This window comes from Neophocaena asiaeorientalis, unplaced genomic scaffold (genome assembly GCF_003031525.2).
Source record: "Neophocaena asiaeorientalis asiaeorientalis breed wild unplaced genomic scaffold, Neophocaena_asiaeorientalis_V1.1 scaffold540, whole genome shotgun sequence".
Taxonomy (NCBI): domain Eukaryota; kingdom Metazoa; phylum Chordata; class Mammalia; order Artiodactyla; family Phocoenidae; genus Neophocaena; species Neophocaena asiaeorientalis.
This window is the reverse complement of record NW_020172141.1, coordinates 5,463,131-5,478,942: the sequence shown is the minus strand read 5'-3', so window position 1 is coordinate 5,478,942 and position 15,812 is coordinate 5,463,131. Positions and strand designations below refer to the sequence as shown.

Sequence of the window (15,812 nt, the reverse complement as noted above, 5' to 3'; positions counted from 1 at the left end):
GCGGGGGGAGCAGGGGAGCGGTTGGGAGGGGGGACCAGGGTCCTGAGCAAAGGAGGGCACCCCTCTGGTGCCTAGGCCCTGTCCACGCCTGGGCCACCCATGCCAAGGGCCTGAAAATCTATCTGGCTAGAAATACTTAAGCTGCTGTCAGACATAATAAAATGATCATATGATAAGAAGGAAAAGGAACCTTTAACCCCTTCGAAGCCACGTTAATGAAATGTTGGCTCCCAGACTAGGTAAACGAGAGGATGGCCCTTGACCGAGGTGACCTGCATCCTCCCCTTGGCTGGGTCTGGGAGGTACCTCCTGGGACTCACAAGCTCGCTATTTCTAGAGAGACTGCCTGCACTGTCTGTAGCTGGGTTCACCCCAATGTCACACAGCCGGGCCAGCAGACCCTCCTCTGGCTTCCACATGTGTCTCAGAGGCTCAGGCCAACCTCGATCAGATGAGGGAGATTCTGCCTATGTTGCCATTTAATTTCTTTGACCTACTGGGGACTCAAGAATGTTAAAATGAAAAAATACCAAGGAGTTCAAACCACCCTGAAATGACTCATGGTGACAAGGAACACGTGGTCCTCCCTCCGGGCAGGACACCAAGGGGCTGCTGGCAGCACCTGGGGCCGACTTCCCTCCCCACGGAGCAGGGACCAGCGGCGTCCAGGGTGCGACTGGCCAGTCTTACGCCTGCTGACGGGGCTTCTGCCCGACACGTTCCCATGACAGGAGATGCCAATTTTTGTTATCATGTTGCTTCTAAGCCAGAACGCCCAGCCTCGGGGAGGACTCGTGCTACACCGCCAAATCCCCAGGACCGAGCGTGGGAAGTCAGTGTGTCTCCAGGGAGAAACCCGCCAACCCCAGCTACCGGAGCAGGGGGGGCGCCCCTGACACCCACCAGCCTCGGCCCGCCCAGGAGGAGTGGGGATTCCTCGGGTCGCAAAGCTTGAAAAAAGACACGAAGTTGTCATGCGCCTTAGGCCTTCAGGTTTTGCTCGTAACTTTTCTGTTACTGTTCAGAATTGGTCCCTCGGGGCCAGGGACAGAGCCTCAGTTTTCTCCTCTGGACAGATCTTGAGAGCCAGCACGCTCAGAAAATAAACACTGACACGTGAGAAGCTCCTCACCCCTCAAAACAAGCCCGCCACCCACAAGTCAGGGGTGGACTTGCTCCCTTCCAGGAGCTCCCCACCTCCGGGGCCCCAAGAAGCCCCAGGTTTGGGGCCTCAGCCTCGTCTGTGAAACGGGGCGATGTCTTTCGCCACTCACGACCCCAGAGCCCTTCAGTTCTAGTCGGGTGCTTCCGTTTCTAACTCAGAAACCCAGGGATGCCGGAGCCGTGGGGCCTGAGCCCTGACTGAGAGGCGCTGGCCGCGGGCGTGCATCACGTGGAGTCGGGTGTGGGTGACAGGACGGCTCACGTGACAGGGGATGGGCCGCCCCGCCAGGCTGGACGCGGCCTGGGCTCACGAGCCGCCTGCCTGGGAATCGATGGGGGAGCACGGCAGAGCTGCCCCAAAACCAGGTGCTTCAGACACATTAGACACTTGCGCTGCCCTGCAAACAGGAGCTGCTGTGCCACCGCTCCAGCTGCGGGCACATCCCCAGGCCAGAGAGGCCTCAGCCTTCTCACCCTGAGCGACCTGCGCTCTCACACGCCCTGGGGTGAGCACCTCCCGGGCAAGGGGGCTGCCAGAGTGTGCGTTGGAGGAAGGAGACAGAAAGGGAAACAGATGCAACGACAAAAAAATAAAGGGAGCGCGTGTGGGTACACCCTTGGATACAGACCGGCCGCCCAAACTCCCTAGCTCCGAGGCCAGCCGGACGGGGCTGGCTGGCTGAGGCGCTGGATGCGGAGGGCAGCCGTGGACGTGGCAGGGGTGGGCCAGCCTGGGCTCAGACGGGCAGCCCTGCGTGTGGGCGGGAGGGTCACCGGCTCAAAGGGGAAGGGCGCCGCCTGGTCTGCATAGGGGGCCCCGCCCCAAGCCTGGGCTTGGGCAGCGGCAGACTTTTCTCTAACCTCCTTGGGTTCCTGCTGCGACTCATAGGCTTTCCCCTATCCTGGCTGCACCCTGCGTGTGGGTGACAGGCCTCCGACCACCGCTGGGAGAGGCAAGAGCACCGCCGTCCCCGGGCAGGCTGCTCGAGAAGGTTCTTGGGGCTCTCCTCCACGGTAACAGGCCTGGTGCTGGACCTGGATGCCCGACATGCCTCCCCGCAAGGAAACCTGCACCACTTCCAACGCGGCCGGACCAAGTGCTGCGCTCGGGTGCAATGCTTCCAGGGGCTGTTGCCCCCCGACAGTCCTCCTGCCACCTCCCCAACCTGAGGCTCAGTCTACAAGCCCTTTGGTCTCGCTCAATAGTACAAAAAGTTTCCAAGTAAAGAATTTGTACTTGGCAGGTTTGGAAAGACTCAGGGTTTCTATGCTATGGGAAATGAGGCAAAGCAATTAATATATGCTGTTTAAAAGAAAACAAAACAAAACACTGCAGTCGGGCAGGTGAGACACAGGGTTAGCTGTTAGTCGGGCTTGTTTCTGACGTCGGAGACTGGAGCTCTAGGTGGGGCCGGGCAGGGGTGGGTGCCACCACCGGCTACCAAGCCACACGCGGGGCGGCTGTGTGGGCAGTATCATTTTTTGCAGGACTAATAGGCACAAGGACACATGGCTGGATCCTCCCAATTTGGACAGTGGAGTGGACATGGTCTCCAGGAGTGCTGCTCTAAGGCCACCCGCACGTGTGGGCCAGAGCCCCTGCTTGTCCCCACAGAAGCAAACAAGGGGCCAGGCTAGCCCATGTCCCTAAGAACGGCCTTGGGGTCCGGTGCAGCAAGCAGGACGGGCTGCCGGCAGGTGGAGGGAGACGGCCCCCCGAGTGCGGCTGTGCTGGGTCGCCAGCTCCCAGCTGGGCGGGCAGACACCCTGGCCCCCGGCTCTGACAGCCCTTTGGCCCGTGTCCTCGAGAGCTAGTCACACTTGCTTAGGCAGGTGACCCTGTACTGCCCGCAGGCTCGGGCATGCTGGCCCAGCCTGAAGAGCCCTCCCCTGGCCCCAGGCTGGCCCGGCCCCAAGGGGTCAGTTCGGCTTTCTCCTGGTGTGTCTAGGTTTCCCGCTCAGGCTCCACCATGCACAGACCCCGGTCTCAGAGGTGAAATCGTCCCTGCACCGCAGGCAGCTTGCAGCAAGTGACCTCTCTGTGCACAGACTCGGGGCCACCTGATCACGAGGCAGGAGGGATCCTGCCGGGTCTTGGAGCCATGGACACCCTACTTCCTGAGGCTGACTGCGTGTATGATCCCCACATCTTCTTATTCCGTTCCAGTAGCGTTTGTGTTTCTTTGGGAGGTCTCAGATCCTTCCGGGGGACACAGTGGGCACAAACAATTACAGGACGAAACCCCATCGGCCTAGACTGCCCCATTCACAGGCTGGGCGGCGTTCTCTGCCCAGTCAGATGCTTTGAGCCTGTCCTCTCAGAAACATCCCCTCCCAAGCAGAGGCCACAGTAACTTGTGCTCATCCTGGAAAAGTGAATACTGCCCAGAGCTCCAGAAACGGTAGAAGGAGGGAAAGGGCCCTCCCCTCACTCCTGCAAATGCCCGGACCTCCACAGAAAACCAGAGATGGAGTTTCTGGGGCTGGAAGTCTGCAGCTTAAGGAGACAGACAGGAGGGGAAGACTGGGCACCCGCGAGAAGACAGAGGGAAGCGCCGAGGGTGGTGGTGGTGGGGGGACAAGGGGCTCAGCGCGGCTGGTGACCTCTCACCATTCCTTGGGCTATGAGCCAGCTGTCTATGGGCTCCAGGTCAGAGTCCCCACCTTTACCTCTCTTCTGGGCCGAGGACAGAAAAGTCCCAGAAAGGAAAGTCACAGCAAGACCCGTGGTAAAGAAGCCAATAGCACATGTCATGGAAACAGAAAAGCCACTGTCAGAGCTGGTACCCCATCACCTGAGGAGCTGGGACCCAGCGGCCCACCCCCCCAAACATGCCCTTACCTCCTGGGTAAAAGAAGAGGCGTTTAGTAACAGGGACCCCAAGAGGGTAACACGCACTTGAACCCCTGTTCCCACGCCCCTGGGGCCGCAGAAGGCCGGCCGGGGCTGCCCTCCGCCTAGGCTCTCAGGGTCACTGAGGGGTGGCTTCACAGCACCAGCTTTTGCACAGTCATCTCTACTTTCTTCTTATTATCTTTTTCCTCCTCAGTTACCTGTGGCGTTCTTTTTCCAAGCTCTTAATGTGAATGATGAATTTGGGGATATTGCCTTTTCTAAATGATGAAAGGATTTAAAGTTAGAACTACCGATGCGGCCGTACCGTGAAGGTGTGGCTACACAGTTTTTTCTCCTTTACCGTGTTCTTAATTTCTCCCTTGGCCCAGGTTTCATTTCCAGGGCAGCACTGTTTAGGATATGGAACACCATAACCCGAAGTACAGGCCTGAAGTGTGTGTGCACACAGATACAAAGACACACCCACAGACAGGCGCGCGCACACACACACACACACACACACACACACACACACGGCCCACACGAACCCTGCTCCCTGCATCACCCCCTCGAGCAGGGCACACGAGGAGCAGCCTGCCTGCTGCAGGTAGAAATGTTGAAAACAGGAGGCAGGCCAGGCACCCCGGGTGAAAGGCAGGGAGCTGGCTGCATTCCTGTGTTTGGACCCTGGCACTGGCAGAGGCAGTGGCAGAAGGGCACTCCTGGCCTTGGCGGGGCAGGCCCTGGAGGCAGAGTGGAGAGCTGACCGGGCCGGCCTGGCCACCTGGGCCAGGAGGATGGGCCGGCCTTACTGGCTCCCTGGTGCCCTGAGTTGGGGTGGGGGCCGTCCTCAGCAACACGACCACTGGGCCACTGCACAGTCCCGGCCTCAGGGGTTCTGCGGGGGGCGGGGCACTGAGAGCCGCAGCCTGGGTGGCTCTTCTGCGCCCCCTGGTGGCTGGTGCAGAGGGACACACGGCCCTCAACAAGCTGGCTGAGCCGGGAGGGACATGGGGACCAGGGGATGAGCTTTCTTGGGGACGCCAGGCCTCAGCACTGCCACCTGCCCGGGCCACTTGGACGGGCTGTGGGAGGCCAAGGGCTGGTGTTTGGGAAGCCAGGCTCTCCTCCAGTGGACAGATGAGCGCTGCCCCTTTGTAGCCCGGGATGGGGCGGGCCGGGGGGCGGCTATTCTGGGGCCACTGTCCCCCCAACGCCACCCACCCCCACACACACATATTCATTCGTTCGTGGCCACACACATTTCTCAGGCGAGAAGGGAACCACCTCACGAGAAGCATGGAGGCACAAACCTTTTCCTTCCGGGCACTGCGATCTCCCAGAAATCACAGAAGCCCCTCCTTCACCTCCGAGCACCTCTGCCCTCAGTGCTGCTCCCCAACTCCAGCCCCCTCCCCAAGCCAGCCCCACCAGCCACCTTCTGACGGCAGGCCTGCAGGGACAGGCCCAGGCCTCCATTTCCCTTCTGTCAGAGAGCCGCCCACCCCAGGGCACTGCAACCTTTGGGGAGAGACCCTCTCTGGCCACAGGAGCCCTGCGCCCTGAGAGCTTAGAGCCACCATGGGGGACAGCAGAGGCTCCCCATGAGACCTCCCCAGGGTGCAGCCCCGCCCAAGATGGCTCGCCGAGTGCCCTCCGCACATCTCTGCCTCTCTGGGCCTGTCTCCTCCTGGGTGTCCTGATATGGGCGTCCCCACGGGTGGGGGGCACTCAGGAGCTGACATGGCTCACCCCAGTCTGACCTCCGTGCCGCCAGCTCTGCCTAACTCTCCAGCTGGCTTTACCAGACGGCCCTGCTTTCCCCCCAGGCAGAAAAACAGGGCGAGAGACCTACCACTTCGGGGTTCTGTTTCCGACCGTCTACCGCAGAAACAATTACTCCGACGGCCTGGGGGTCCTCGTAGGTGGCCCTGGGGACGAAGCAGCACAAGCAGAGTGGTCACGGGAGACGGACAGGTGGTGACCTGAAACCACCCTCCATCTTCGGCACCTTCCTCACGAGTACTCAGAGGCCTTGGCATTTAGGTCGTGGTCTGGCCGCAGCTGAAGCCAGGAGGCCTGGGTTCAAGCACAGCCCAGCCACTCGCTCGCTCTGGGGTCTGGGACTCTGTACCACCTCCATTTCCCTCTGTTAAGTAACACTAGAGGCATTTGCAAAGCTCAAGGACAGGGTGCCAGAGGGCCCGGAACTGCTTAGAGCAAGAGGCTGGATAGAAGCAAAGGGGTCACAATTCTTATTTTAAAAGCAGCGGCCTTGGCTTCCCTGCTGGCGCAGTGGTTAAGAATCCTCCTGCCAATGCAGAGAACACGGGTTCGAGTCCTGGTCTGGGAAGATCCCACATGCCGTGAAGCAACTAAGCCCGTGCGCCACAACTACTGAGCCTGCGCTCTAGAGCCTGCGAGCCACAGCTACTGAGCCTGCGTGCCTAGAGCCCGTGCTTCACAACAAGAGAAGCACCGCAACGAGAAACCCGTGCACCGCAATGAAGATTAGCCCCCGCTCGCTGCAACTAGAGAAAGTCCGCGCACATCAACGAAGACCCAACACAGCCTAAATAAATAAATAAACAAAATAATAATATTAATAAAAAAGCAGCAGCCTCAGTGGCATCTGACAAGGAAGGTGGTCTCCCAGTCTGGGGTGAGGGTCTGTCACTCATTGCGGGGTTGTCTTCTGCTCCCTGACTTCTTTTGCTGTATCCATTTTGAAAGCAGCTAAAAGGTGCCTGGGGCCCTGGGCTTCTGGTCAACCTGCTGAGTCCTGAGTACAGGACTCAAAGAGCTGGATGCGTCAAGATGCTGGGTCCCGGGGGAGGTGGTCAAAGGCTGAACAGAAAGCTCAAAGCAGGTTCCAGGGAGATGCAGGGGGCTGTGTGTTTTGGAATCAACTCCCCTAATTCCACAGGGCTCATCTTGGCCAGAGCCGCCATCAGGAAAGACGCTGCTCGCACCCCAGGGGCGAGGAACCAACTCGGTGCCTGCCTGCCCCACCCCGTGCCCCCTGCTCCTCCTACAGACGAAGTTTCTGAGGCAGCAGCAGCGCGGGGGCAGGGAGAGCAGGGGAGCAGGTGGGAGGAACCCGCATGGCCGCCCAGCTCAGGGTGCTGGCCTCCACTCAACAGCTGTGTCTACTGCCAGGTCCCGGCAACCGGAGTGGAAAGGCCTGGCCCCAGTGAATAAAAGGCCCCTTTGTGTTGGCCGTGGGCCCAGGCCGGGGTCAGCCCCGCCCAGCGTCCTCTGAGAGCCACCGGGAGGGTCCCCACATACGTCTTGCGCTGCTCAGCTGAGGAGCTCCCTCTGGTCTGGGTGAACATGTCAAAGCCGTCCCGGGGGTGACACTGCTGGAGCGAGCTCAGGGTGCCGCTGACACTCTCCGCGCCCAGGTCTGTGCAACAGAACAGAGGAGGGGTGGGTGACAGCAAATGTGGGCCTGACCTTGGGAAGAAGTCACCTGGCGGGCTGAAGTCCTGGGCGGGGCAGAAGGGAACGAGAACAGCCCCCGAGCCCCCCAAGTCGCTCCCGAATGAGGGCGAGCGGCGAGCAGGCGGGCCGTGCAGGCTCCTGCCCGCACCAAGGCGCCCCTGGGAGCCGGTCACAGAGGCCACAGGCCAAGGTCACTTATGTGACAAGTATTTCGTAGGCGCATGCACGGCCAGAGCTCGACCCTGACTGGACCACAGTGACTCTGGCGCGGTTCCCGGCCTCAAGGGGGTACACAGAGTAGGGGGACAGACAGCAGCACAGAATTAGGTGGAGATATGGGCGGGGGACCGGAAACTGCCACAGGAGCGGGAGGGGGGCTGGGCGGTGGGCAGAGGGGGTGACGCGTGAAGGGTGCCGGCGGAGAGACGAGGCTGCTGAAGAGGTCACACGCCGGCAAAGGAGTCGATGGGGAAACACTAGAGCTTTTTAAAGCAGGGGCAGTGGAATCCAATCTGAATTTTAGGTATTAAGCCTGGTGGCCACATGCTGGGTAGACTGAAGGCAGAGAAAGAGGAACAGTGGCTACGGATCCATGAGAGGTCGAGAAGCCACTACAGCAACTGGCAGGGCACTGAGTGAAAGCTTGATTCAACCGAAATGAGACGAAGGTACAAAGACAAATATTAAGGAAACAGAAGCGCAGGATGGAAGACAGCATTTTGAGAGGGCCGTGCTGAGTGGTCATGTAACACTGTGACCTCCTCTGTCCCAGACCGGGCTCATCCAGCCCGGGTGGGGCATCCAGTGTCACGGACACACATTAAACTGAACAAACTGCGAAAAAATGGCATCTTTTGTTTTAGGTTTCAGAGGATGGCGCACTCTCACTGCTCTTAGTTCAAGGAGAGCAAACCCCTTCCTGTTGACAAGCCCAGGGCAGACGTCACCGATCAGCCACGGACTCTTCCAAGCCCCGACGTGGCCTCAGCATCCTTCCTGGGCCCACGTGCCAAGCACCCAAGGAGCTGATACCTATTTGCCACCCTTGGCCTGGTTGACGTTGAGAAGGAAATCACTCCAGCCACAGAGAATATGCCACATACAACACAGCAGCCACCTTTCTTCAAAAAGCCAACAGCTTCCAGTCCCTTGGACCACCCCGCACCCCTGCTTTCCAACACGGGTTCAAACTCTAAGTTTAGGGAACAAGCCTTCAGCTGAAATGGCACAGCAGGACCCAGGCACACGCTGTCCCACGGGTCCCCCACAAGGCCGGCGGGGGGCGGGGGTGCGGGAGGCAGTTCCGGGACACTCACCCAAGCCCGCAAGCTGGGACGAGAGGGAAGACGGGGGCACCGTGCCCCCCACGGTCGGGCTCACCACGGCTGGAGACCCCGGGCCCAGGTCGATGAGGTTGTCCTCTGTCACTTCGCTCAGCACCTGCCGGGCAGGAGGTGGGCTGAGCCCCGGCCCGCGTGCTGGGCCCCGAGGGGAAAGCTGGCAGGCACCACCCAGGGTCCCGGGTGGGCTGTTGTGAGTTACCCCCCGCCCCTCCCCCATCTAAGGGACAGCGAGGTCCCGGGGGCTTCTTTGCCCCCTCCCGCCAGGGATGTGCCTGCCGGCACCTCCTCAGAGCCCACCCACCAGAGCTTGCTCTCCCATCGCCCGGATATTTTAACCCCAGGAGACCCCAGGTTTCCCGGCCTCCAGAAAGGCGAGAATTCTGAAGGAATACTCACTCCATTACTGGCATTTTGAACGGATCGGCCTGACCTGTATCGTTCAAACCTAACGGGGAAAGGAAAGTGGAGTAAGGAGAGGGAGTGCCTGGGACACGGCATCGCGAAGTCCACTGGCCTGGGAAGCTCCAGGAGCCCGTGGGCCGGGAGGCCAGCAGAGACCCTGGCTCTGGGGAAGGAGAACCACCGGGCCCATTTGGGGGGCCAGGGAGTGGACAACCCCCAACACACAACTTCGCCCTTCCTGCTGCTGCATGGGGCTCCCCCGAGTGGGGATCAGCCTCCCAGCCTCCCCAAGGGCACTGCAGGTGCGGGCTAGCACATGCAGGAGGCCATCATAAGCACCCCCAGGGCTAGCCACCTTCCCTGGGAGCGCCCCAGATCCAGAGGAGAACAGCAGCCCCTCCCCGTTGGACAGCTCTGTGGTGGAGTGACGAGCCGAAGGGCTAACTTGCTAGGGGAAGGGGTGGGGCCCAGGGCCAGGCGCGTGGAGGAGGAGGGCAGGCACAGGCCCCAGCAGCTGCGGGAGGGTCGGTGAGCCAGGGCCCCCGCCTGCTGGCCGCAGCCTGGCCAAGGACAGACTCTCCTCTCCAGCACCCAGGTCATTCTCTATCAGGTGGGGACCAGCATGGCAGCCCTAGACGCCACAGGCTAAGAGGCCGCCAAGAGACCTCTCCAGCTGGGGATCTGCTGAGATTCCCTGCTCCACATTGGGTCTCCCCATGTGCTGGGTTCAGCACCTGGTGAGCAGGGATCCCCGGGGGGACAACCTGGTCAGGCCACCCATGGGATACAGTTTATCCTCAGTGGTCGACAAGGACAGAAATATGACCCCCCCTGAGGTTGTCATGCGGGAGCACCTTCCCACGCCCTTGCTGACCATCAGTCTTAGCAAAAGCCTCTCTGGCAGGAAGGGCACCTCAGGGCTGCCGGCCCCGGGCTTTGCCTCTGAATTGCTGTCACCCTGTACCAGAAAGGGCTGAGACGGGTTTAACAGGTGAAAAGCTCAGCCTGTTTACAGTGGAGACCCTGGCACCACAGGGCAGGGACCCGGGGCTCTGGGGCCGGGAGTTGAGGCCCCTGGCTCTGTTCCTGCGCTCCCGTGGCACAGGGGGCCCCAGACGGGCCCCCATCCCTCCTGTGGAGGGCTCGTCATCTGTCGGGTGGACACAGGGCCACCCACCGCTGCCACCATGGTCAAAGCTGAGACACAGCCCAGAGCTGTGGCAACCACAGCAAAATCACCCTCTAAGGCCCAGATGCGAGCATCTGTCACCCGGACCCTACATGATGCCAGGTCATCAGACCACGAGTCAGCGGCCCGGGGCCCAGGCCTCATCCTTAGGAGCAGAAGGCTGGCCAGGCCAAGGCGCTTTCTGCGGCAGCCCCGTCAGAGCCACGGATGGGAGCCCGCTCGCCACTTCCCTGCTTGCTGAGCACTGCCTGGATCACTCACCTTTCTCCCTGAGGGACGGCTCTGGGAAGGCAAAAGAATATGCACGTTTGTTACCTCAAACCCGAAAACGATTTGGAAGAACGGAAATGCGTGTCTCTCCCAGCACTCACACCTGCCTGCTTCCACGCTCCACACACGCTGGTGGTGGCAAAGGAAGGGAAAATCTCTCTTTCTCTTTTTTTAAAAATGGGAAAGAGGAAATCTTTTTTTCCCTGATAGAGATTTCTCCCCCTTAATCCTTTTCAGATTCAGACGATCTTCAAAGGAGCAGGTGCAGGAGCGCAGGGTCCCCGAGCCCCATCCTCCCTCCTGGGCTGGGGTGACAGGGGCCAGCCCGAGGCCCATGAAGGGCAGTGCCTGACTCTGCGGCACGTTCCTGTTGCTGGCTCCTAGGAGAACAAGAAGCACTTCCCCGTCATGGGAACAGGTCAGCATATCCGAGGAGTATTTTCCGCCTCTACTCTGCACGCCCCACCCCCCCACCGGCTCCCACCTCTCGTATCGGAGGAAGACGTTGTTGAGGTCATCGTTGACGTGCAGCAGCTCCTCGGTGACCTCCTCGTTGCACACGCGGGAGATGAGCTCCACGACGCGCTGCTGCATGGCGCGGCAGGTCCTGTGCAGCTCCTGGGGACACAGGTCTGGCTACCGCGGGTGCCCCTTGTTCACAATCTACTTGCTTTGCAAATACATGTGCCAGTTCGTAAAGCCGCACGGGCCCAGGCTTGTCCACAAAGCCGGGCGTGTGCGGGAGGCCAGGTGGACCCCGCCCCGGCCGCCAGGCGGCGCCTCCTGATGGACAAGCGTCCCAGCGCACACCCGGCTGCGCACAGAGCACGGTTCGCACACACCGTCTGGAAAATCCAAAAACGTGCTTCTCTGCAGTTGCTTGTTCAACAGACCGTGCAGACGCGACCCCGTCACTGGGGACAGGGTGCCCCAGCCCCTGTGTATCCTCATGCATCTCACCCGCCAAGACTCCCTGTGCGCTGTGAACACGCCCTGAGCCCGCACTGCCGCCCCAGACTGCCTAGAGCGCCCTGGGCTCCCCTTCACCTCCAGTAGGTGCAGACTGGCTCCCAGCCCCCCCAGAGGGTGAAGCCCCCCCAGAGGAGGCTTCACGGAGGCGCCGCCAGCCCAAGGAGAACCAGCCCCTCAGCAGGCTGCAGGGGGCGTCTCAAGCACCTGGCACACACGCCCGAAGCACCAGTAGCACCCGCAGGGAGAGGCCAGGGCTGGATTCAATCTCCCCCCAGAGCCCAGTCCCTGCTGGATGTGGCGGCCAAGGCAGCAGTGAGCAGCCCTGACCATCAGCTGTCTGGGGGTCCAGCGCCCTGGGCTCGGCTCTCCCGGGGTGGGATGGGGGCGCTGGGAAGAGGTGAAGCTCTGCCGATGGCGCTGGGCACCACCACGGCAGGCAGGGTGGCTATGCTCTCATCTGTTTGGACACTGATAGGTCCCTGTAGAGTTTCACTCATGGAGGAGGCGTTCCATCACTTTGCAGAACGTTTGGGAAGCGCTAGGTGGTTTCTGGGGCCTCGCCTGGAGGAAGGATGAGACCCGAGGCCGTGCACTGGGGTCTGGCTCCCGTGGCCTTCAGCTGGGGCAGAGGCGGGCAGGACATCCCCCACCCGCTGGCAGGGCCTCGCATGCTCTACGCCTGGGTTGGCACCCAGGGACCCCCCCACGGAGCTTTGCCTAAACACGGCCCGGATCAGGGGTCTCCAGGGGTCTCTGCAGAGAGAAAGTTTCACCTTCTCCTTGCTTCAACCTTTCAGTTACTGTCTTAAAAAAATTAAACAGGAAGAAACGAGAAGAGATTGCACGGGAGAGGAGGACCAGAGCATGAAGATCTGTGCCACCACAGACACCCGCTGGCTGCCTGCGGGCCCTCCACGCCGTCACCAGCAGGCAGACCCTACCTGCCTCCAAACCACCCGGACAGGCACCTTCTTCTGGTCCTGAGCCACAGACAGCCAGAGCCTGCCCGGCTTGCCCTTCCTGCCTGGCAACAGCTGGGACAGGAACTTCCTAAACGCGGACGGTCTCAGTCTGGCTTCTGGGGTCTGGTTCTCAACAGGGGGGAGTGCGGCTGGTCACTGCTCTTGGTGCAAAAGCCCTCCATCCACCAGAAGACTTTGTAAAATGTCCCTTTTCTGTCTAATTCATCCCAATGCCTGTATCTTTTCTTCAAGGGATATTCTCCTCCCCACCTTGCAAAACAATCTTTTAATCATCTTCTGGGTCTCCTCTGAACCCACAGGGAATAAGGCCCTGAAGATCTGCTTTCTACAGCTGCAAAGGAGACAGGAGGGAGACACAGTCTTTGTTGAAGGGAAAGGGGGAAATAATGAAGCTGAACACGTAGAATAAACTAGATTTCTCTAGAGAAAATGGTCCTGGCCCCCCTGGTTTTTGCTGAAATGAGAGGCAAGAAGCGAGAGGGGCTAAACCATCTGCTACTTGAAGACACAATGTGGGGTGGGCCTCCTTCATCAGCTGAGGGATGGCCGTGAGGGATGCCCATCCTGGGCGTTACTGGATTAATCACGCGTTATCACTAACTGCAGACAGAGCTGGAGAGGCTGATCTGGGGGCGGTGGGGGCACGGCCGCCGGCATTGGGATCTTTAGAGATTACCAAGGCCGGAGTCCCAGGCGCAGCCAAGGGCATAAGCTCCAGCAGACAGAGATGCAGAGTCTCAGGACAGGGAAGACGTGGCTGGACAGCCCGTGAGGGAGGGAGACGGAGGCTGCAGGTTCCCCAGCGCTGCCCCCTGCTCAGAACCACCGGGCCACCCGAGGGAGGGCGGCCGACAGCCTGCAAGCATGGAAGGACCTGCTACGTGAGGGAGGAACTTGTGTCTGCTCCAGCGGGTGGAGCAGACAGACCGGGGCTGCAGGCATGGTGTGGACGGGCTTCAATCAGCCGCTTCCCAACCGGCCAACGGGGAGAGATTACTCCAGGCTCTAAGTCACCTGGCTCATCAGCGGCCAGGCCCAGAGTGAAGCCAGGGATCCCTAAGCCGTGGCTCTTCCTGCCCTGTCGTGCTGCTTCCCAAAGTCTATCCAGATCATGTGTTTGGAGGCGGAAGTGCCTCCCCAGCCTGTCGCTGAGGATGTTCAGAAACAAGGCAGCACCAGGCATGCTGCCGGCATGGGGAATCAGCACAGGGTGGGGCTGGACAAGCCGCCTCCCAGGTCTCTCCCAGCCCAGAGAGGGAAGCTGCTGTGCTCCCTCCGGGGTCCCGCCTCCCCTCGCTCACACTGCCTGAGTTCCTGCCACTCTGCGAGCCGCGGGTGAGGCCACACCTGCAAGTCCTGTGCGAAGCACAGGAAGCCATCCGGACGCAGCTGGCCAGGATGCTGGTCCGCTGCAGCGGCACGCCCTCGCCGACACCTCCCGTTTCCCTCTTCCCATTTCCTCCCAGCAGTTTACTCAAATCCGCAGCAGCTTCTGTGGGCATGAACACTTGGGCTGGTGACAAATGCATTTATTTCCACTTTGAGCTCTGGGTAGCTTCTGCCCTGAGCAATCTGGCCACCCTCCAGCTCGAGTGAGGGGTCCCGGGGCACAGTCTGATCCCATCCCTTTGCAAGCAGACCGTGGCACTTTCCCACATGCAGCCCCAACCCCTGGGAGATCCTGCTCGGCTGGCTCGAGGAGTGAGGTCAGCGGCCAGGACAGCCGTGTCTGCTTACAGAGCTGCCGGCTCCCGAGCCTCTCGTGCCGAAAGGACAGCCTCCCACTGACACCCAGAACCATTCTCTCTGTTTGACTTGTAAGATAGCAGCGACGTCGGTAGGCTTGGAGTTGGAACAAGACAGAGGGAAGGGAAACGTCATGGGAAGCAACCTATTTTTGAAAACTGTGAGCTGACGCCAGGAGATCAGGTTCTGTTTGTCTTGGCTGATGGGCGTGTTTAAACACACACGCACACGCAGAGGTGTGTGCTGTCTGCTTGGCCCTGGCTGTCCGCAGGGCTGGCTTTGTTCTGCCGCGCCTGCTACCAGGAACTCGGCTCTGTCCGCTGCAAACCCCTGTCAGCAAGAATTCTGGTGCTGACACAGTACAGAGCTGCCTCGAGAGGCCCCTCAGTTCCTGCACTGTTCCTGGCCTGATCTCAGTTTCCTGCGCCTTGGGTAACGCCTGGAAGAACCCCGCAGACCGCAGATGGAGGCTGACGAGGCACTGATGGCATGCCTGAAACTGGGCTGCTGCGGGCACTGGTCGCTTGGCGTCCAGAGCAGCCGGAGGGCCCGGACCCAGGTAGGTAGGCTGCCCGCTGTGAGATCCTCCAGAGCGGGGACCACAGCCCACACCCTGGGCAGGTCTCCCCCACCCACACCCTCACCCCCTTAGGGGCTGGAAGGGGGCACGGCAAGCAGCTGCTTGGGACCAGGCCACCCGAGAAGCATGCCCTCCTGGAGGACAGCAGCCAGCGTGGCCCTCAGGGGACCAAGACCGGCTGCCCCGAGGGGCAGGCGTGGGAGGTGCTCCCTGCTGGCCCTCACATTTCACAGCGTCCTCTCCACCCTCCAGGAGGTGCTGCTTCTGCGGGCGGGGCCGCTGCCACTTCCCACCGATGCCAGAGTCTCTGAGACGGTGTCAGGAGAGCTGGGCGCCAGCTCTGGGCCTGGCGGACCTGGGGTAGGAACCCTGCAGGCCAGCTCTTTCCGCCTGGCTCCCAGACCTGCAGGTGGCCAGTGAGCCACAGAGCCTCTGGAGCCAGGACGTGGGCCACCCTGGCCGGGGACCCTCAGCTTCACCCCAGAAGTCTCAGAAGTGGCTCCCACGAGCAGGAACAGCTAGCGGTCCCTGCACGTTTGTGACGTCATGTTGGGTGAACAAAGCGACACATAAAATCATACACCTGATACCATCTCAACCCCATGTGAAATAAACATGGAAAAAATGTTTGAAAGAAAATACATCAGAACACTGACAGTGCTTATCTGAGGACGCTGGGGTTAAAGAAAACCATTTTCTTCTTTGTACTTCCTTTTTCTTTCGATGGGCACTTATTTTGCAACTGGCATTTTACAATGAGGAAAAAACGTTTTTAAGGAGGATAAAGAAGAGAGCACCTGGGACTGGCCTCTGACCACCGCCGGGATGCGTGGGCTGGACGCGGGCCTCCTCGGACTCGGTCCCTCTAGAGGACGGGCCCCGA

The 15,812-nt window shown here is 60.5% G+C and overlaps 1 protein-coding gene across 9 annotated transcripts in view; it reads right to left on the bottom strand.

Moving 5' to 3' along the window:
* TOM1L2 (target of myb1 like 2 membrane trafficking protein) overlaps nucleotides 1-15,812 on the bottom strand; it is an 82,729-nt gene that overhangs the window by 6,672 nt on the left and 60,245 nt on the right. For 8 of the 9 annotated variants that reach the window (XR_003004073.1, XR_003004072.1, XR_003004074.1 and 5 more), the window contains 5 exons: nucleotides 11,133-11,266; nucleotides 9,184-9,232; nucleotides 8,761-8,884; nucleotides 7,289-7,406; nucleotides 5,856-5,931 (listed from right to left, as the gene is read on the bottom strand). Coding sequence is in view for 6 of the 9 variants with exons in the window: in XM_024752265.1 (XP_024608033.1) it covers nucleotides 5,856-5,931; nucleotides 7,289-7,406; nucleotides 8,761-8,884; nucleotides 9,184-9,232; nucleotides 11,133-11,266 (501 nt within the window). In the remaining 3 variants the exon portion in view is untranslated. Of the gene's footprint in view, nucleotides 1-3,775; nucleotides 3,866-5,855; nucleotides 5,932-7,288; nucleotides 7,407-8,760; nucleotides 8,885-9,183; nucleotides 9,233-11,132; nucleotides 11,267-15,812 lie in introns of all 9 variants that reach the window. The other variant, XM_024752275.1, reaches the window with a different exon arrangement.